The 21,559-nt window shown below is 40.0% G+C and overlaps 1 protein-coding gene across 3 annotated transcripts in view; it reads right to left on the reverse strand.

Annotated features, from left to right (window-relative positions):
- Window positions 1-632: 632 nt before the first annotated feature.
- Window positions 633-21,559, reverse strand: part of Cyp3a13 (cytochrome P450, family 3, subfamily a, polypeptide 13) — a 32,678-nt gene continuing 11,751 nt past the window's right edge. The window contains exons 5-13 of one of the 3 annotated variants that reach the window (NM_007819.4): window positions 19,539-19,652; window positions 19,239-19,327; window positions 17,616-17,764; window positions 15,134-15,261; window positions 13,230-13,296; window positions 7,949-8,109; window positions 6,498-6,724; window positions 2,883-3,045; window positions 633-2,064 (exon numbers count right to left, since the gene is read on the reverse strand). In NM_007819.4, the coding sequence (NP_031845.1) occupies window positions 1,969-2,064; window positions 2,883-3,045; window positions 6,498-6,724; window positions 7,949-8,109; window positions 13,230-13,296; window positions 15,134-15,261; window positions 17,616-17,764; window positions 19,239-19,327; window positions 19,539-19,652 (1,194 nt within the window). In that variant the 3' untranslated portion in view covers window positions 633-1,968. The remainder of the gene's footprint in view (window positions 2,065-2,882; window positions 3,046-6,497; window positions 6,725-7,948; window positions 8,110-13,229; window positions 13,297-15,133; window positions 15,262-17,615; window positions 17,765-19,238; window positions 19,328-19,538; window positions 19,653-21,559) is intronic. The other 2 variants (XR_003955579.1, XM_030254121.1) reach the window with 2 other exon arrangements.

A 21,559-nucleotide genomic window follows, 5' to 3' on the forward strand; every position in this document is an offset into this window, starting at 1 on the left:
ATCTAACAGAAGAGCCTTGAACACACTGGTACAGGAAACATTTTCCTGAACAAAATACCAGTGTCTTAGGCTCTAAGATCAATAATTGATAAATGGGACCTCATGAAACTGAAAAGCTTCTGTAAGGCAAAGGACACTGTCGAGAGGAAAAAAATGGCAGCCTTCAGATTGAGAAAAGATCTTTACCAACCCTACATCCAACAGAGGACTGATATCCAAAATATATAATAACTAAAGAAGTTAGACTCCAACAGATCAAATAACCCAATTAAAAAAATGAGGTACAGAGCTAAACAGAATTTGCAACAGAGGAATCTTGAATGACTGAGAAGCACTTAAATAAATGTACAACATCCTTAGTCTTCAGGGAACTGCAAATCAAAATGACACTGAGATCCCACTTTGCACCAATCAGAATGACTTAGATCCTAAAACTCAAGCAAGAGCACATGCTGGCAAGGATGTCCCTCCTCCACTGCTGGTGGGAATGCAAACTTGTACAACCACACTAGAATCAATATGGCAGTTTCTCTGAAAATGTAAATAGTTTCACTTTAAGACCCAGCTATACTGCTCATAAGCATATACCCAAAATACATTCCACCATAATACAAGGACATGAGCTCCACTATGTTCATAGCAGCTTTATTCATAATAGCCAGAAAATGGAAAAAAAAAAGACACCCCTCACCCAAAGAATGGATACAGAAAATGTTGTCCATTTACACAATGAAATACTATTTAGCTATTAAAAGCAAGGACATCATGAATTTTGCAGGTAAATGGGTGGAACTAGAAAATATCCTCAATAAGGTAACCCAGACCACCCACATGCAGGTGTTCACAGAGGCCAGCAGAGGGCAATAGATCATGGAACTGGAGTTACCTGCAACTGTGAAGGACATGCATGGTATGTATTCCCTGATACGTGGGTATTAACCATGAAGAACAGAATACCCATGATACTGAGAAGTTTAGCAAGAAGGAAGGCACAAGTAAGGATGCTTGAATCCACTTAGAAGGAGGCAAAACAGTCATGGAAGGCAGAAGGAGGAAGAAACTTGGTGGAAGAGGGGATGGGGAGAGGAATGGGAGGTCACGATCAGGTGTGGGGAGAGACAGGTGAGAGACCCTTTTCTAAAGGGAAGCAGAAGAGGGGTGGATAAAGAAAGTAGCAAGGGGTAACAAGAGTGGACAGAGGGAAACTGGTGAGGATGTAATGTAAGAGAGAAACATAAAATTCAGAAGTAAATGAATCTTAACCAGACTCAGGATATAAACAAAGTTCACAAGTCTCAGGAAGTTCCTGAAACTTACACAAGTCATAAGCTCCCAGCTCCCAGCTCCCAGGTTACATAAACAGTAACAATTTCAGGGAACTTCAAGTTGGATCACTCATACATATGTAAGCAACCACTCACCCATGACTCTGTAAGTACCCTTGAAAGGCACTGGTTCACTAAGCTAGACTTGGGTAGAATCATTCCTTTGGTATCTCATTAGTGCCATAACTGAAGTAAATAGTTGTCCTTCCAGAACTCTCTAGGAAAAGTCAATATCACCATGTTTATTGACTTCTCAGCTTAGTACATCATTGTAGTGTGCTGCAAATCAAAAGGTTTGGTAAAAATTTGGTCATTAGCATGAGTACAAAAATGCTTATTTTCAGAAATAAAACTAGTAATTGGTGTTTATTTTCTCATCAGAAATCTGGGTATTTAGTAGTAACAATGAAGTGAACATCGGCAGCCCCACAAGAACCAGGGAGTTGGATATATTTATCTTGGATTTGTGTCGTTACACCCTTATGTTCCACAGAAGATAACTTTCACAGAGACTGAGCAAGTTCAAAGAACACCCGGAATCCTTCAGGAGTGCACGAAATTATTGCAATCTTTATCTCTGGATTCATTCACAATATGAATTGGTTTCTGGTCCACAGGATACAACATCATAACAGACCATTATTCATTCATCACTTACAGTCTCATCTCTGGACACAACTTTTAGAAGGAGTGGGTTTTCTGGTTGAAGAAGTCCTTGTTTGCTTAATTTTAAAGGGATCTGCAGCAATTAAGTACAAGAAGCAATCAGTGAAGTGACAACAACCACAAATGCAAAGAAGAGATGCACAAATGCTAAAAGTGCTTTACAAGTGCACAAAACCTACTTTTACTGCCAAAGTCCTTCCTTAGGTACTATCTACCTTTTTGCAGACAGAGTTTCTCACTGACCTGGAGCTCAGAAACTCTACTAGGCTGGCTGCTTAGCGAGCCCCAGGAATCTGCTGATCTCTGCTTTTTCAGTGCTGGGAGCTGGGAATACAAGTGCATGCCAACACACCTAGTTGGTATTAAGTGGATTGGCTGATTGGTTGATAGCTGAGTTTTATTGGTTGATAGGTGGTTTGGGTTGGTTGGTTTGTTTCTTGCTTGCTTGCTTGCTTGCTTGCTTTGGTTTGCATGGGTTATGGTGATTAAACTCAAGACCACGTGCTTTCAAGGCAAGAACCTTACTGACTAACGTGTCCCCTAAAGCCCTTAGTTTAGACAATTTTTGCATTAACTTATTTATTCATTCATTTTCACATCCTAATAGCAGCCCACCCCTTCCAGTATCCACCTCACAGAATAACTCTCTCATCTCCCCTCCTCTTCTCTGAGAGGGTGGGGGGGGTCCCCTCAGTACTAGTTTAGACAATTTTTATACTCGTCTTTTAAAAGCAAAATATACAACTCTAAAACTGAAACACTTAAAACTCTCCAACAGATGGTGCAAAAAAAAAAATTCCTTAAATCAAAATGTTTTCCTGCAAACCAATACCCCAGTTTAAAAAGCAAAACTCCCATAAAAAACATAACTTAGTGAAAATTCACACTGACCTCAGTTTCCTTACAAGGCTGGACAGTGAAGTTCTGCAGGACTCTGACAAGAGCAACTTTCATGTTTATGAGAGCAAACCTCATGCCAATGCAGTTCCTTGGTCCACTCCCAAAGGGCAGGTACATGTAAGGATTGATGCTGTCCTGATTCTTCTTGCTGAACCTGGCCCCACAGGAGTAGATTAAGGCAAGTCAATGAAACACAATCCCCACAGCAGCCACTTGTCTGGTATCTCTTAGATACCCACAAGCAGTAGTCGACAGGACTACTACTCCTGGACTGGTTGTGAAAATTCTGGTATGACTTTTACAGTTTCTTGCTTGAATATAATGTAATGTGGTTATTTTCCCCTCCCATATTAGCTTCTCATGTGACCTCACCAATATTCTCTTCTTCCCAACTTGTCGCTCAGCCATTTTCACATCTGTTTCGCATGAGTCTTTCACAGGTGGTCACAGACTTTGTATGTTCATGATGGTGATGGCAACGTTCTAGCCAGAAGACACTATTAACACACTTCCCTGATTCCTTAGCTCTCACAGTTTTTCCATCCTTTCATCCACGATGTTCCCTGAGCCTCAGAGTGGGTGACATACCATAGGAATTATACATTACAAGTCTTTCTCTTGCTTTAACATGGAGGAGCTTTTTAGCCATATTGAGATGAGGCGAGTACTGTTCAAAAGAACATATATCTTTAAAACCCAATCATTGCATATAGTGTGATATGTCTATTCTGTGATACATAAGAAATGAGGCCAATTAAGGAAAAGTATGTGATTGGCTGAACTCACACTCCCTAAAGTCAGAGGTTATTTTATTTTTTATTTTTATTTTTGGAGGTTTCAGTATTTTATTCAAGTTTTATTTTAAGTGGTTGAAGGGGAGGAGCTAATTCCACACAAAATGGAAGACTCTATAATGTACCCATTAAACTGCTAAAAAATAGTGGTGAGACTACAAGAGGATTCAGTTGAGATCCCTAGTGTTGTCAGGGTGGGACCACAATCACCCGCCCAGCTCAGAGCCGGAGAACCCGGAAGCTATTTCATACTCTGGTGCAATTGCAAAAGAAGGAATAAAAAAAAAAAAAAATAGAAGAAAGAAAACCACACCACAACACAAGGAAGAATTAAGTCCTGAATGACTGGCTCCGTCATGCCCACCCTCTCCACCCTAAAATGGCACAAAAGAAATAGCTAACCACACCCTAAAGACCACTTTTGGTGTAAAACTGGTAAGTGATGGGCTAGGATGGGAACAGGGCACGATGGGAACAGGGCGTGAGGATCGGTCTAAAAACATCCCTTTCACGCAGGTGTGTACATGCTTCTGAGCAGATAGGATCTGGACACCAGGGTTCGATGCTCAGGAAGTCACAGTTTCATCTGGGGACTGGATATAGATTTACAAAGGACCTACATGTTCCCAGCTTTCCACTCGTAGCCTGGCATCTCTACAGGGGCTCCTCCCCAACCCACTCCTACAGCTAAACAGGACCCTTTCTAAATTCTGAAGTTAGCTATGCTGCAAAATAGTTTAAAATTAAACGACTGTGCAATATTCATTTATGCTTGAAATTCCAGTCCTAGGCCAAGCTTGTGGCCTCCCGCATTGACGTTCTTGCCATCGAGCAGGGCTGACAACGTCAGTTTGATACCTGGTTTTAGGGTCTGAGTGGACCCTAAGCCAATCAGGCTAGCATCAGGGTCGACCTGATACTTGGCTGCTATTCTAAAGCGAGTGTTACTGTTTTCCTGCAGTCCAGGCTAGATTGGAAGTCAGAGGTTAAAGTCAGAGGATTTGGGCTAATACTGAACTTGTTTTCCTTCCTCTCCTATTGGTCAGTCTCTTTTCCCTTCTCTGTTATTCTGTTTTCTACTGTCTTCCTCTCATTTCTTTCTAGTGGTGTTTACCTCCCCTTTCTCCTCATTTCTCTCCATCTCTCATTCTGTTCCTTCCAACTTCCCATCTTTCCTTTCTTCACCCTTCTTTTTCCTCCCTCTCTTCCTTCTTTCTTTCTTCCTCATCCTTTTCCTTTCTTCCTTCTCCTCTCCTTTTTTTCTTGCTCTTTCCTTCCTTCTTAACCAGACAATTTAAGTCAGGTAATTTACAAAGATATACAATGTTTCTCTAATATAATATAATCATTAATTTATCTCTCTGTGTGTTCCTTTGGGTATAAAAATCTGAGTGGACAGAAAATTTTTATTCAAATTAAATACATGTAAATGATACTTAAGAGAAAAAAATCACTGCGTTATGGAAAAGTGGCAATTGCAATGTAACTGTGTATTTTTTCTTTTTCTTTTATTTTTTAAATGTTTTTTTATTTAACTTTTTTTTACAGTTCAGATTTTATTCCCATCCCAGTCCACCCTCTGACTGTTCCACATCCCATATCACCGCCCCCATCTCCACGAGGATGTCTCCACCTCCAGCCCCCACCCCACCAGACCTCGCTAGTCCCTGGATCCTCCAGTCTCTTCTCTGACTGAGTCCTTGAAAATTCTGATGTGCATTAGAGTATTGTAGTTTCAAAACTTAATGAGGGTTGTGGATGTATGTGAGTAAACAATGTATGTGTGAATAGTTGCTGGTCACATAGAATTCCCTTAAAAGTGCTCTGGATACTGATTTGTTCCTTTGTCAAACATTCTCTGTTGTAGAAATCAACAAAATGATTTATCAGTGTTTGGAGTAGTCCTTCATGTACAGTAAACACTTATTATGTTGTTTCATTATTAAACGAATGCAACAGAAGTACAGCCACACCAAAAAAAAAAAAAAAAAAAAAAAAAAAAGGAAGTGGGATTGCTGAAAATGGAGGGAACACAGAAGCCATCTGGTCTAGAAGACAGAAGAGCTAATGAGCTTTAGTTAACTTCTGGTGTCCAAATTGCACACAATATGGTTAAAAACATAAGGTACCAGAAATCAGGAGGTGTGTAGTAAGACACAATGACTGCCTAGATCCTGGGCCTTTAGGCTTGTCAGCCTCTGCTCTAAAAATGCCATTCTTTATTTTGTTTGCCAATAAAACAACTAGAATGTAAAACTGTGGCTGAAGCTTGATCTCAGCTCCAGTTTTCCAGAAGAGCCCTCTTGAACTGTCTCCAAAGAAGGATGTCTCAGACTTTTAGACAGCAAGAGACATGGCTTTGGAAAAGTCAGATAGGGTAAGATAGCTGTCCAGGACAACAGCAGAGGCAGGAGTTGAAAGACACATGGTCTTCTCTGTTCTCGATAGGGCTGCTCAAACAAGGCCCTTCAGTGATAGCATTACTGCCACACTGGAGGACCCAGGAAGCAGTCTAGTCAAAAAGAAAATGCAAATGTTTTCTAAAGGCAATGGGAGCAACTGAAAGAAGAGCAAGGAAAATCTAGGAATGAAAAGCTTAATGCATTAAAAAAAGAGATAGTGCTGAGAGCACTGTGATAGATGCTACTCTTATCTTAAAAGTTTGAATAGACAGATGGATGGATAGGCATACGATAACCAGAAACACAGACAGACTGTTATTGCTACTTATGTGTCTTCAGCACCAGGATACAACACATCAAAACTGGACTAGTCTGGGTCTGGGTAGTTTCTCTTTCCCACATGCTTGTACCTTTCAGGGCGGAATTCCTCAGGCTCTGGCCAGTACTTCGGGTCTTTGTGAAGAGCAAAGGTTGGTATCATCACCACAGTCCCTTTGGGAATGAATAGCCCATTGATTTCAACATCTGTCTTACAGACCCTCTCAAGTCTTCCAGCGATTGGATATAATCTGAGAGTTTCATTCACCACCATGTCTAGATACTCCATCTGTAGCAGGGTATCATAGGTGGCAGGTGCCTGCAAAGAGAGACAGAGATTTTCATAAATTAAGTAATTTGTGGAGAACTAAGTTATTGCACTACCCAAGAAAAACTCACATTGATAAAGGACCTTAGCATTTACAAAGTATTTTAATAACTGACATACTTCAATGTGATCAATGTATCTTTAATAAATGTAAGACAATTATGAGATTCTAAAAGTCTTTGTGACAATTACAAACCCAGGAAATCGTCAGCCTTATTATATACTACATTTTCTTAATTTGAGGAACCATAACTAACACATAATGATAATTAGAGTCACAAAAATTTAACACACGTGATTACGATTCCACAGAGAGGCCACACATGTGTGCTTGAAAGTATTATATACAGCACAGGAAGAGAACAAATCCCTATTTTATTTATTTGAAATTATTCTGTATGACCATTCTTTTGATTATATATAAAGTTTGGAAGCATTGATAGGATAAAAATTTAAATGATCTGTGGAGATAATAGTCTCTTCTGTATTAAAGGTGACAAAAGACAGATATAAGTCATTGCTACCACAGTGCCCAGTTTCAACCTTGGTAAAAGTCACAATGAGAACAGGAGCCACCACTAAACCCCACTCTCTTGTCTGTCACTGGTCCAGCATGCTGGTTTTCATTCAGGGCTTGCCTGTGATCTCTGAAGAGAGTGATATGCCAGATAGACCACCCCATACACCAGATAACCTCACAGCCCACAGTTTGGGCAGAATTATAAAGATCAATGTATAGAACTTGTGACTATTACTATATTAGATTTTTGGACAGACCGTAATATGGCATGACTAAGGGGTCACCTATGAGTTGAAAGAAATGTAGAGGGCAGCAGTAAATCCACCTGCCTCGCCCAGCCAGGCCAAGGCCAGTCACGCTCAGGCAACAGTACAGTGCATGGCATCAACAGAGCTTACTCTGAAGACACTTGACTAACCAATACTCACACTTCCGTATCACTGTGCTTTTGTGGATGTTTCATGGTAATTTTTGTGACAGACAATCTATCCCAACATTTGTCTACAATGATATTTTCATAAAAAGCATCATCCAATATCTGCTTTTCTCTTTCCAGAAACCTTCTTAAAATAAAGATGGTGAAGGCATCAATGCTTAAGATGTTGTTAAAAATTTCTCCCTGTGTGGGTTAAGTAGCCATTCATGCCAATGATTCTCCTCTTCCCTCCCTCCCTCCCTAGGTCCTATCCCCTCACCTTATTGGGCAGAGCCGCATCAATTTCATCCTGAAGTTTCTTCTGTACATCAGGGTGAATGGCCAGCAAATACAATGCAAAGGAAAGAGCACTGCTTGTGGTCTCATAGCCAGCAAAAATAAAGATAACTGACTGAGCCACAATCTCCACATCAGATAATGCTAATGGGAAAGAGAACTCATTTTATTTTATTTTATTTTATTTTTTTTATTTTATTTTATTTTATTTAGTGTGTCTGTGTGTGTGTGTCTCTCTCTGTGTGTGTGTGTGTGTGTGTGAGAGAGAGAGAGAGAGAGAGAGAGAGAGAGAGAGAGAGAGAGAGAGAGAAAGAGAGAGAGAGTGTGAGAGAGAGAGCTATAGTATTTTTGTGGGTGTCAGAAGACAACTTGCAAGAGTGAGTTCCTCCTTGAAACATTTGGGTCCTGGAATTTGAACTCAGGTCTTTGGCTTGGTAGCAAGTGCCTTTATCTTACGAATATAGCTTACCAATATTGCTGGCCCACTAGATACATTTTAGAGAAAGGAGATCAGTATTTAAAAAAAAATCATTATTTGGATGAAAAACAACCCAACTAATATCCCAAATCCCTAAAAAGATCATGAAAAAGCAATTCAGAGTCACCCTCACACTGGTCTGACAAGGGATTGAAATGGGAAAGTCAATTTTGTCAAGCTCCCTTAGGTCTACACTCCTCGCGACCATCTCTGCATTCTGACATCTTCAATATCTTGCCAGCTGAGAAATATCAATAGGAAGCATTTCTGGGTAATGTACACAATTTCTTCAGAATGCCTCATAGATAATCAGAAATATACCTTATTTTGTTCAATTTTAACATTGTCTCTTTGTAAGAATTGAAATCATAACTGCTCAAGTACTAGCAGGCTGGTACAGCATTTTTAACTTTCAATCTGCTCCATTTTAAGTTTTTTGTTAAGTCTTATTTTATTTGAGTGTGTGTGCATATGTGCACCAATATACACAGTGTAGGGTAGGACCCGAACATGGGTATGCAGGTACATGTGGACATAGACTCCAAACAGGACTTCTGGTGTCTTCCATCATCATTACTTTGGGATAGGGTTTCTTAATGAATTAAAATCTCATCATTTCAGCTAGTTTAGATGGCCACTGAGCTCTGGGTCCTTCTAATTCCATTCTCCGATTTTGTGGCTATATAGGCACATACAGCCATGACTTCAAGCTAAGTTTTAAGACAGAATAATTTAATTTTTCTTAAGGGAAAATACTATCTTCTATTATACTTAGATGAAGAAGCTTTCCTAGTGTGAGGGAAATGGTTTAGTGAGTAAAACTATTTGTTTTGTAAACATGGGGACTTTAGTTTGAATCCCCAGCACCCGCATAAAAACCTTGAAGTGTTTGGAATGAGTTTGCAATAGAAAATTATGAGTGTACAGAAGATGAGCATATCCATGAGCTATACCTGTCTTAAGCAACCTGTAGCAATAGGACTCAAGGTATGGTGTAGAGACCAGTAGCAACACAGGAAGGCTCTTGGTAATGTCAAAGCACCCCACATCTCCCTGGTTAGTATCTGAACTTTCAAGAGATGTGGTATTTATATGCATAATCTATTGGATAAACAAGAAATGCCAGTCTTTAAAATTTGCAATTCAGAAATTAGGGGAGCTACAAAGAAAAAAGGAATAGCCATGGAGTATTGAGTGATGGGCTGGAGAAATGGCTCAGCCTATTAAAAGAGCAGGCTGTTCTTGCAAAGGGCCTGAGTTCAGTTGTGGGCAGCTCAAACTGCCTGTAACCCCAGCTCCATGGGATCTGATACCCTCCTCTGACCTCCCAGGCACCTAAACTCATACATTCTCACAGACATACAGACATACCCTGATATAAATTAGAAAATAATTTTTGTATTTAAAGGGTAATGACTAACAATATTTTAATAAATTTATCCTCATTAGAGAATTTTTGATGAAATCTCAAAAGGAAGAAACCTCAGCAGCAACTAAACTGCACCTGTGGGTGCTGTACCCTGACACTGTGACCTGCAGCCCTGTTCCTCAAAACCCAAGCTTATGACTAAGGCTGAACTTAGACTAAGCAGAATTGTCTTTATGTGTTTGATCCTTATTTGTGTGGCTCTTCTTTACAAGGCAGGGATTACAACAAAAATTACATGCACAATGACTCATGTTAACATGTTGTAAAGTATAAACTACCCAGTCAAGCATAAACTAGCCCACAATCGTATGGTTTGAATCACATGCAAAGAAACTACACACCCAATAGCTGACTTAGCATAAACCTGAAATATCATGTAACAGGAAGAAGGAAGATGGTTTATAAAGATGTGGAGATGACACCAAACACTTTGTGTGTTGCTCTGGTGTGGTCTATCAGTACACATTTGCCAAATCCACAAAATGGACAAGGCCAAGAACAAACCCAAACTGTAACTATGAACTTTCAGTGATAATATGAACATGTAAGTTCAGTGCTCATAACAAGCGCACTCCATTCATGAATATTAAAAATGGGAGAGTGTCAAAAAATCAGTATCTCTCCTTTATACAAGCAATACATTGTCTGAGAAAGAAAATAGGAAACAATGCCCTCCACAATAGCCACAAGTAATATAAAATATCTTGGTGTAACTCTAACCAAGAATGTGAAGCAAGGGAGTATTCCTCCATTGCTGGTGGGTGTGCAAACATGTACAATCACTCTGGAAATCAATCTGGTGGTTTCTGAGAAATTTGCAAGTAGGTCTACTTCAAGACCAAGCTATACTGCTCCTGGGCATATACCCAAAAGAGACTCCACCATCCACAAGTATACTTGCTCAACTATGTTCATAGCATCTTTATTCATAATAGCCAGAAACGGGACAACCTAGATGTCCTTTAACTAAAGAATGGATAAAGAAAATGTGATACATCTACACACTGGAATATTACTCAAATATTAAAAAAACCAAGAATATTAAATATTAAAAAACAAGAATATCATTAATTTTGTAGGCAAATGGATGAAATTAGAAAATATCATCCTGATTAAGGTAACCCAACCCAAAAAGGACATGCATTGTATGTAGACACTTATACATGAATATTAGCCACAAAGTACAGGATAGCCAAACTACAATCCACAGACCCAAAGAAGCCAAATAACAAGGCGTGCCCAATGGAGGCTGGCTGAATCTTTCTCAGAAGAGGAAATAAAATAAATATAAAAGGTAGATGGAGGGAGGGAACTGGGTGGGAGAGGGGATGGAGAGGGAAGCAGAGCAGATGGGGGACCACATTTTGGGATATCAGAGGAGAGAGAGAATAGAAATTGGTAGGGGTTAGGCATTTCTAGGACATGCCAGAGACCTGAGATTGGGGTAGGGGAGGCCCCACGGTGTCTATGAAGGTGAGTCTAGCTGAAACTCCTAGAAGTTGGGGATATGGATCCTGAAGATGCAACTTCTGTAGCCAGGCAGGACTCCCAGTGGAGAGATAAGGACAGCAACCCACCCACAAAACCTTCTACCAAAAATATGTCCTGCCTTCAAGATGTGCAGACACAAAGATAGAGAAAAGAGGGAGGAAATGTCCAACCAATGACTGGCTCAACTTGACACCCATCCTATGGGCAAGAACCAATCCCTCACACTATTAATGATAGTGTTATGCTTACAGGCAAGATTCTAGCATAACTGTCCTCTGAGAGGTCCACTCGACAGCTGACCAAAATGGATGCAGAGATCCACAATAGAAGGAGTTCAGGGAGTTTTATGGAAGAGGTAGGGGAAGGACTGAGGGACCCAAAGAGGATAGGGACTCCACAGGCAGACAAAGAGGCAACTAACATAAACCCTTGGGGACTCCCAAAGACTGAACCACCATCTCAAGAGCAAGCATGGGCTGGACCTATAACACACACACACACACACACACACACACACACACACACACACACACACAAACACTGCTGCAAATATGTAGTAGATATGAAACTTGGTCTTCATGTGAGTCCCCCAACAACTAGAGCAGGAGCTATTCCTAAATCCGTTTCATGCCTATAGATCCCATTCCTCTAACTGAGCTGTCTTGTCTGGCCTCAGTGAAAGAGGATGTACCTACTCCTGCAGTTACTTGATGTGCAAAGGTGAGGTGATGGAGGGGAGTGCTCTCCATTCTCAAAAGAGAAAGAGGAGGAATTGGGGGAGGAGCTGAGAGAGGAGGGAACTAGTAGTAGGAGGAGCTGATATTGGGATGTAAAGTGAATAAATAATTAATTAATTAAAATAAAAATGGAGGGCATGATGGTCCAGCAAGATGGCTCAGCAGATAAAGAGTCAAGCCCAATAACTGACTTCCACCCCATGAACCCATAAAGGTGGAAGGAGAGGACAGTCTTATGCAAGTTGTCCTCTAAGCTTCACACTCACACCATAGCATGCGCATGTCCATATATAAACATAATCAAAATAAGTGAATTTCTAAAATGTGTTCTAAAAAGAATGTGAGGTCATGCACATAAGGGGGTGGGAATATATAGAAGCCTGTATATATTCAGCTGAAATTGACTATATGCCTATAGTTTCTCTAAACCTCGTTAACTACTTTCTAAATGAAACCAAGAAAGCAGGCAGCTTGTCTCTCTATTACGTGGAACATTACTCATAGCTGCATGGGACATGGTGGGATTAGAAAGCCATCTTTCTTCAACTATCACAGCAATGGTTTCCTCAAAAGCCATCCATGATGGAATGAGTAAATGAAAAACTGTGAAGAATTGTATACATGCTTAGTAACAAATCTTTCTCCACACATTCCTCATCAACTATACAAGAAACCAAAGCTTGACTGTAAATCAAGTACTGGGTAGACTAGCACCCTGTATTTCCAGTGACCATCTCCCCTGTGGGGCTATGCCTGCTTACTGAATATCTAGATGCAAATCTCCAGGGACAGCTTCTGACTCAATGAGTCTAGATGACGCTAAGATGGTATTTGTTCTGCGGTACCAGATCCAGAGACCACTGATGACCTCCAGACCTGAAGCACATGCCCTTGAGGCTTTGAACAAAGTAATGATTCTGTGTTTCTGCAATGTTCTTCTGGCTGCTGTATATACTGTCTACAGCTACGGGCTGGGTTGGGTTGGGTTGGGTTGGGTTTGGAAAAGTTGTAATTGTTTGTCTTTAATTTGGAGATATATTCATCTACTTGAAAAGCCTCTTGCATGTTTCTAGAACAAACTCCCAACTCGGAGGTTCCTCATCATTAAGCATGAAACATCCTTGCTTACCTTTATGAGATTCTTTGGTTTTGTAATTCTGGGAGTTTATCATCAGCTGAAGAAAATCCACTCTTTGCTGAAAGAAAATAATTTTGAGAGATGCAAGGTCAGCTGAGAGGTCAGGGTGAGTTACAAGAACTAGCAACCATTCTAAGAATAATGCTTATGTAAAGTCCAGAAGTCTGGATATGGTTCCCAAAGTCAAAGATAAACAAAAATATACATATATACACCTTGGAGAACAGACCACTTTCCTGAGTGAACACTGGCTCTGTGCCCAATAACTTTGGTCCCTCCTGTCTTTGACAGAACCTGAGCTCTCTGGGTTCTAAACAGCCCTCGTCAGCCCCTTCCCTTCAAGTTTATGTTTACACAGGAAGAAGTGGGCTTCGATCTCGTATCTTTCTATCTCAGTCTCAAACTATTGTCCTTATAGATAAAACTCATTCCATTTCCAGATCCCATCAGTAATCTATGGGAGAATATCTTTAAATGTTCTATGCACCAAGCTAGAATGCTATGGTGCTCAGCAATAGTAGGGTACCAAGTCCTGCTTTCCCTCCTTAATCCCTAGTCCATTTGTATGCACCAAAGTCTGACTACCCAGAGAAGCACTGCGGCACTCCAGGTCAGGAGGAGCTCAACCTTAATTCAGACCAGCCAGATTTATTAGCATACACCTGCAGTCACAACTCTAGGCTCCATAGCAAGACCGTGTCTTAAAACAACAACAATTAAAAATAAAGCAGAATAAACTGGCACAGGTAGGAAAAAAATACTTTTTTGAAAATGTGTAAAATGATAAGCACGGAAATGAAGTGACTTCTTGCCAGTGTGAGGTCCAGGTACTTAAAGTGTCTGGAAAGAAATGTTTAAGCAGAATCATTGTCCTTTCAGTAAAGGGAAGTGCTGAATTTTGTCTATTTTTTTACATTTACATTTACTGATACATTTAAAAATGTACATGACAACTGAATGAACTGATAATTTGATACATGCATAAAATAAATGTTGCTTAAATCAGGTTAAGCATATTTTTCTCAATATCCATTACTCATTCATGATAAGAACTTTCAAAGTCCACTCCTCTATAGCTTTTGGAATTTTTTAAAAAATGGATTCAATAAGCACAGGAGAACAGATGTTTTACACACAAGCTTATATCTTTATATGATTAGCACATGGGAGTTCTTTTTTTCTTCAATTTTTTATTAGATATTTTCTTCATTTACATTTCAAATGCTATCCCAAAAGTCCCCTATGCCCTCCCCCCTCCCTGCTCCCCTACCCACCCACTCCCACTTCTTGGCCCTGGTGTTCCCCTGTACTGAGGCATATAAAGTTTGCAAGACCAAGGGGCCTATCTTCCCAATGATGGCCAACTAGGCCATCTTCTGCTACAATATGCAACTCTAGAATAAGACTAAGCAATATGCAGGGCAACTTGGATCATTGTTCAAGGATGACACACTTGCTAACCATGTGCAAGGGTCTTGGTTTTATCCCTGGCACTGAGAAAATAACAAATTTTAATTTTTTAACATACATCCGTAGAGTTCTCATAATTCCCCTAACTTACTCCCCACAAATTATATGCAAACTATCTCTTTTTCCTGGCATGCGGTGAAGTTCTTGCCTTAAAAAATATTTATTTCGTATCAGGCATATCATTTAATGGTAAATACTTTATCTGGCTCATTTTATTTCTCTATTCCCAATCTCTACACTCTTCACTCTTTTTAAAATATCCAAATTCTCTTATCCTTAACCTGTAATCTTCCATCTAACTTTTAAAGATACAGAGGAAGTGTGTGTGTGTGTGTGTGTGTGTGTGTGTGTGTATGTGTACATGCATATTTGTTTTATATAAAGAGAATTGGAAACACATTAGCCCTCATGCAATCAGTTATTACCTTTTCTTTCTCTTTCATGCGATTCTCTTTCATTCGTTCTACTGAAGTTGTAAAAAAGCTTATGACATCTCTTGGAAACAAGGAGACATTTAGTGCATCAAATACTGGGGTAAGGAATGGAAAGAGTGCTAGAGGGAGAAAAAAGAGAAACCATGGTGAAAACACAAAAATGTACCCGGAGAAGTTCCACACATTCTGCCAATCAGCACAGTAAGCCATCAGAATCCCCAATGAGACACATGCTCTCTTGCTCAGGTTGCAGACCACTTGCTGGAAAAGGGTGTGTCAATGTATGGCCACCAACATAGAAGTGACATAAATCATTCTTGCCACATAGTTTCAGGGTTAAATTCCTTTACTTCTCACCTTTTACATGTCAGACTAAGGGGGACTGAGGTTTGTGGGTTTTGTCGTTGGTTGGTCTTGGTTTGGTTTTTTGATAAATCAGGCTTTAGCCCGGTGCTGTACTTAATCAAGGTGTTCAAGAACGAGCTTTTAGAGGGTAGAGAGATGGGTCAATGGTAATGTGATTGCCTTTCAAATTCGAGAATCTGTGTTCAGTTCTTACAACCCATGTTAAGGGCATATGCATTGGCTCAGAATGGCCATGAGAGGTAGAGAGAAGGAATTCTGTAAGCTTGATGGTCACTTAAGCCATCCTTCTCCCTGGTGAAGTTCCAGGCCAGTGAGAGAGCCTTAACAAAAGGTAACAGACACCTGAGGTTTTCTTCTGAGGTTTACCTCTGAATACTTATGTGCATTCATATATACAAGTATGTAAATATGCATGAATATATACACACAATAATAATGATGATAACTTTAACCAACCCCCCCCCCCAAAAAAAAAGGTTTTTGTAAGATGGAGGCAATACAATATTCAGAAGATAAGCTGGTTTCATATGACAACACTTTTTAGCATGTGCCACTAAAAGAAAAGAGAAAAACACAATAGAGACAGAAAGACTGGATACTACCGACCAAAGTGCAAATGAGTGAAATAAAAAGAATGAAGGAAATCAATGAAAACAAAGATGGTTCTATGAAAATATCTTCAGGGTTAGCAAAGTGTTAGCTGGGATTGTTCTAGAAATAGTGATGACTCAGATTATTAGCATGCATAGTGAAGTGGGAGGGGAATAATGTTATGAAAAATATAAGGACATATAAAGAATTCTATTAATAAATGGGGGATAGAACAACAGCCTCAATTATGTAACTTAGCTAGAATGTACAGATTCCTAGAAGTTCACAAACCATAGAAGCTGACTCAAAAAGAAATGCATACCATGCGTAAAAGACCTGTGGCATAAGAGGTTATATGTTGCACAGAAAATACACAGAGACCCATAGCATCTCTCACAGTCTAGAGTAAATGGAGAACTATGATAAAATGAGATTATCTTATAAATGTGTTCCTGGATCATATTGAATCTTTACCTCCTCCTACCTTGCCTTATGTACAGAATTAAAACTATCCCTGGTTTAAAAAACATGCTGTCCACAAGGAAAGCCTAAGACCATAAGGTTTCACTGCGGAATTTAACCAAATGCTTAAAGAAAAGCATATACCATTTCTTCCCAAACACTTCCAAAATTTAGACATATATAAAAGTATCTCTAAAATTCTCTGTAATACAAGTAGTGCCCCTAATATTAAGATCAGATAGAAATATCACATGAAAACTACAAATAAACAACACTTGTAAATATGTAAAAAGAAAATTTTCAATACAATATTAGTGACTATAAAAGAGCTATATTACTCTAACTAGATAAGATTCGCCTCAAGGATGCTCTTCTATACAACTGAACATACCAATGCAAATTAAAAATGAGCAGAACAGATGAACAATTAAATCTTTGAGAAAAGCCAACACCCACAGTCCCTTCAGTCCTCTATATTAGACATGACCATACAACTCAGCACTTCTTCTCAAGTATACACCAAAAACAACTTGAAACTTGTTCAGACACAAATGTGTGTACAAGTATTCATAGCAGCAGCGCTGTTCCCGAGAGCCAAAAGGTCAAACATTCTAAATAACCAGCAGTCGTGAGTAAATAGGACATGTCATGTCCTTACAATGGGATGAGATTCTGCCATAGAAAATAATTAAGCACTAAGACTCACTTCAAGGTGCATGAACTTTTAAAGCATACTAATTTGGATGCCAGACACAAAGAGGGTGATAGATTGCACAATTTTACTCTTATAAAGTGTTCAGAATAGGCAAGTCTACACAGCTAGAAAGTAGGCTTACTTGCTGCTTATGAATGAGGGAGGTAAGGTCATTAAAAGTTCAGAGTTTCTAGAGTGACAAAGATGTTCCACAGCTAGCAGTGACAGCTGGAAATACTTTAAATATACTGAAAACCAAATCCTGGCCTGTTTCAGTGGACTACTCACAGCATATGTGGATTATCTTTCACTACACTGTTGCTTAAAAAGACAAAAAGAATGAAACATTAGCTTACGTACTCACTGAGAGGAACAGTGGATCAAAGATATCAAATTTTAAGAGCTTCTTGATTTTCTCCACAAAAGGATCCTGTGGGTTGTTGAGGGAATCAATATTCACTCCAAATGAGGTGGCTGTGATCACATCCATGCTGTAGGCCCCAAAGATGCTGAAGAGAAACGGAATATAACTATTAGATATCTTCTTGGTCTAGCTAAGATAGACAGAGTATGAAGCAGTAGTAAGTTCACATGTCCAGCCAAGATAGCCAGAAGGTCATACAGAAACCCCGCCTACCATATCCTTGCTTCTGTCACACTCACTTATGAGAAGCTTGACAGGTGACAGTGTTGTGTCTATCTTTGTGATGTGGGACTACATGGGTACTATCTATGATTGTGAGTTTTAATTATCAAAATGACATAATCTACAGTCACTGGGGAAGAGAATTGTTTCTACCAGCTGGACAGGCCTGTGAGGGTCTGATTTGATTGTGTTAATTGATGTGGAAAGACACAATCCTCCACTCTGGGTGGCAGCATTCCCTCGGTTTGGTTCTGCTCTGTGTAAGTGTGGGAAGGATAAGCTAAATACCATGCATGCTCATTTTACATTGTTCTTCCTTGTGGATGCCAATTCTCTCCCATTCCGAGAGCTCTAACTCAGGTGGCAAGTACCGTAACCCACAAAACTATCTTGACAGCCCAAAGCAATAGTTTCTATTTCACTGATAGTCCCAAAAAAGTCTATGATGTAATATAAATGGTTTGATGTTTTAACTTTCCTGGTATACACACAGCATTCTAATAAGTGCCAAGTACTTTCTCCACTCTTTTCTATTGAATCCACACCAACAACTTTGTTCAGATAATGTTCCTTCTTTCTAAACTATCTTTCTTCTAGAATTTTAATAATTATAATGGGATAGACAAGTTAATAATGACTCCTGAATACAGAGGTGAGACTTATTCTCTTCCAGGCACTCTACTTTCTCATAAGAGACGCTCCTTTCCAGAGTGACCCATTAAAGTCCAAATGCTGTGACAGGGATGTCTCCAGTTTCCTTTGGTCTCAACTCCAGTCATAGTCTGAGCTCTTCTAATCAGTGGTAACACCATACAACCCACTTATGACTAGTCCTGGAGTAACTTCAATAAATGAAAGTTCCCTAACCCTAACCCTAACCCTGTTTTTTTGTTTTTTGTTTTTGTTTGTTTTTTAAACTGGGAACTTCAACTCCCCAGTAGGTAATTATGGAGTCTCCTAGCACTACTGTTATGATTTGAATGTGCATGTCCCACCAAAGGATTGTGTGTTTGAATACTTAGTCCCAAGCTAGTGCCACAGTCTGGGAAAAGTGTGGCAACTTTTGGAGGTACAGACTCATTGGAAGCAAGTCACTTTGGGCAGGTCTTCATATAATCTGGCCATACTTCCTTCCTTCTGATTGTAGATGCATTGTGATCAGGTAGCCTCCTGTTCCTGCCACAAAGTCTTCCTGCCAGGAGACTGTATCTCCCTCGGAACCACAGCCAAAATGAAACATTTCTTCCTTCAGTTGCTTTTGTTAGAATATTTTGTCACAGCAACAGGAAAGTAACTAATACAACAACCCAGCGCTCAACACCTGTGCTAGTACTTACTCTTTCATGCTGGTGGGCTTTCCTTCTCCTAATCCCTGCCTCATGTTTCTCACCAACACATCTGTAAACTGGTTAATGATGGGGAACATCTGCACACAAAACAAAATTCACGCATAGTGAGTGAAGGACTCAATTCCCAGTAGACACAGCTTTTCCAAGGACAAAGCAAGAAGTCACATTAACATTTAAGGCCATTGTTAGAAAGTTTCAAATCAGAGGACACTGCTTGTAAAGGGGCTGTGATCTCTCACCTTACTTGTCCCCAAATCTGTTATTCAGGTTTCCAACAAAAAACCTTACCTCCTTGAGCCTCCCACTGGTGAAGGTTGGAGACAGCAGGGCTCGGATTCTCTTCCATTCTTCATTCTCAGAGATAGAGATGGCCTTTTTCAAAATACCCACTGGACCAAAGCGCTAGAATTAGAAGCAAAAAAAGGTGTTGTCATATAAAGATTTGGAAGACTCCACAGTTGTGGGGAAAAAAAGTTAACAGGCTTACACATTATTTAGAATTATAATGTCATTAAAAGGTCCAGAAAATGTATGTTTCAAATGACTTACTCCCTAGGAGGCTGGAGATAGAGGGGTTGGTTTTGTTTGTGGAGGTTTAATAAAAGTTGGCTCGAGTTGATCAATGTATCAATCTGCATGCATTTCAATATTGTGCTTACCTCCTCTAGTATGTACAGTTAACAAATTCAATGAAAAATTGTAGGTCTCTGTGTTGCACAGAAAGTCACAAAAACTCAGGAGTAGCAGTTAAAATTGTTCAAAGTCCTTAGTCATCAGGGAGGGGCATGCAAATCAAAACTGCCCTGAGATTCCACTTTACACCAATCAGAATGGCTACGATAAAAAATTCAGGTGACAGCACATGTTGGCAAGGATGTGGAGAAAGAGAACCATTCCTCCACCTCCAGTGGAATTACAAACTGGTACAAACACTCTGGAAATCAAACTAGCCGTTCCTCAGAAAATTGGAAATATACCTGCCTGAAGACCCAGCTATACCACTCACGGGCATATATCTAAAAGATGCCCCACCATATCAAAGGGACATTCTCCACATGTTCATAGAAACCTTAGTAGGGAAAAGAAAATAATCACGCAAAGCAGAGGGAGGGGGATCAGGGTAGGAGAAGTGAGGGGAAGGTAAAAGGGGAACATGATCAGGTATGGAGGTGCAGGAGAGAAGCCCAGAGGGCCATTAGAAGAAATGGAAATGTGCAGACTCAGAAGGTAGGAGGTAGGGAGACTCTCTAGACAGTACCAGAGACCTGGGAAGTGAGAGACTCTCAGGACTCAAACAGAGGGACCTTAGAGAAAATGCCCGACATAGGGAGAGGGAACTTGAAGAGCCCACCTCCATTAGATATACAGATCCTCAATAGGAGGGATGGTGTTACCAACCCACAGCAAAAAAACTCTGACCTAGAATTGTTCTTGCCTAAAAGAATTGCAGGGACAAAAAGGGAGAAAAGACTGAGGGAAAGGCAATCCAGTTACCCACCCAACTGGGGATCCACCTCATTGGAGACACCAAGGCCTGACATTATTACTGATGCTAGGATGTGCTTACAGACAGGAGCCTAGCAGGGCTGTCCTCTGAGAGGCCCAACCAGCAGCTGACTGAGACAGAAGCAGATACTTACACCCAACCATTGGATTGAAGTCTAGGACCCCTGTGGTTGAGTAAGGGGAAGGATGGAAGCTGAGGAGGGTGATCTCATATGAATACCAACAGTCTCAACTAATCTAGACCCCTGGGAGCTCCCAGAGACTAAGCCACCAACCAGGCAGCATACACAAGCTGGTCTGAGGCCCCAGACACATATATAGCAGAGGATTGCCTGGTCTGGCCTTGGTGGGAGAAAATGTGCCTAATCCTTGAGAAGTTTGAGGCCTCAGGGAGGGGCAAGGCCTGGTAGTGGGGGAGCACCCTCATAGGGAGAGGGGGAGGAGGAATGGGATGAGGAACTGTGGGAGGAGGGACCAGGAAGGGGACAATGTGTAGATTGTAAGTAAATAAATAAAAATCTTTAATAAAATAAAATAAATTGGGCCCAATTGTGAAAGATTAAAGTTTATATGCTTTTAAAGTGAAGTTCAGCATTGTATTGGAGCCTACAGCTAGCACAGTGAGCTAAGAAATAAAATAAAATAAAATAAAATAAAATAAAATAAAATAAAAAGTATGTAGATAAGAAGGATAGTGTCAAGTTAGAGAATTCATAAGGCACATGAGCAAGCAAACATCTAGAGCTTACAAATGAGTCAATTCACAAAAATTCAGACACACCAGTAAAGTATGTGAAAAATAT

The sequence above is a fragment of the Mus musculus genome, chromosome 5 (genome assembly GCF_000001635.26).
Source record: "Mus musculus strain C57BL/6J chromosome 5, GRCm38.p6 C57BL/6J".
Lineage (NCBI taxonomy): Eukaryota > Metazoa > Chordata > Mammalia > Rodentia > Muridae > Mus > Mus musculus.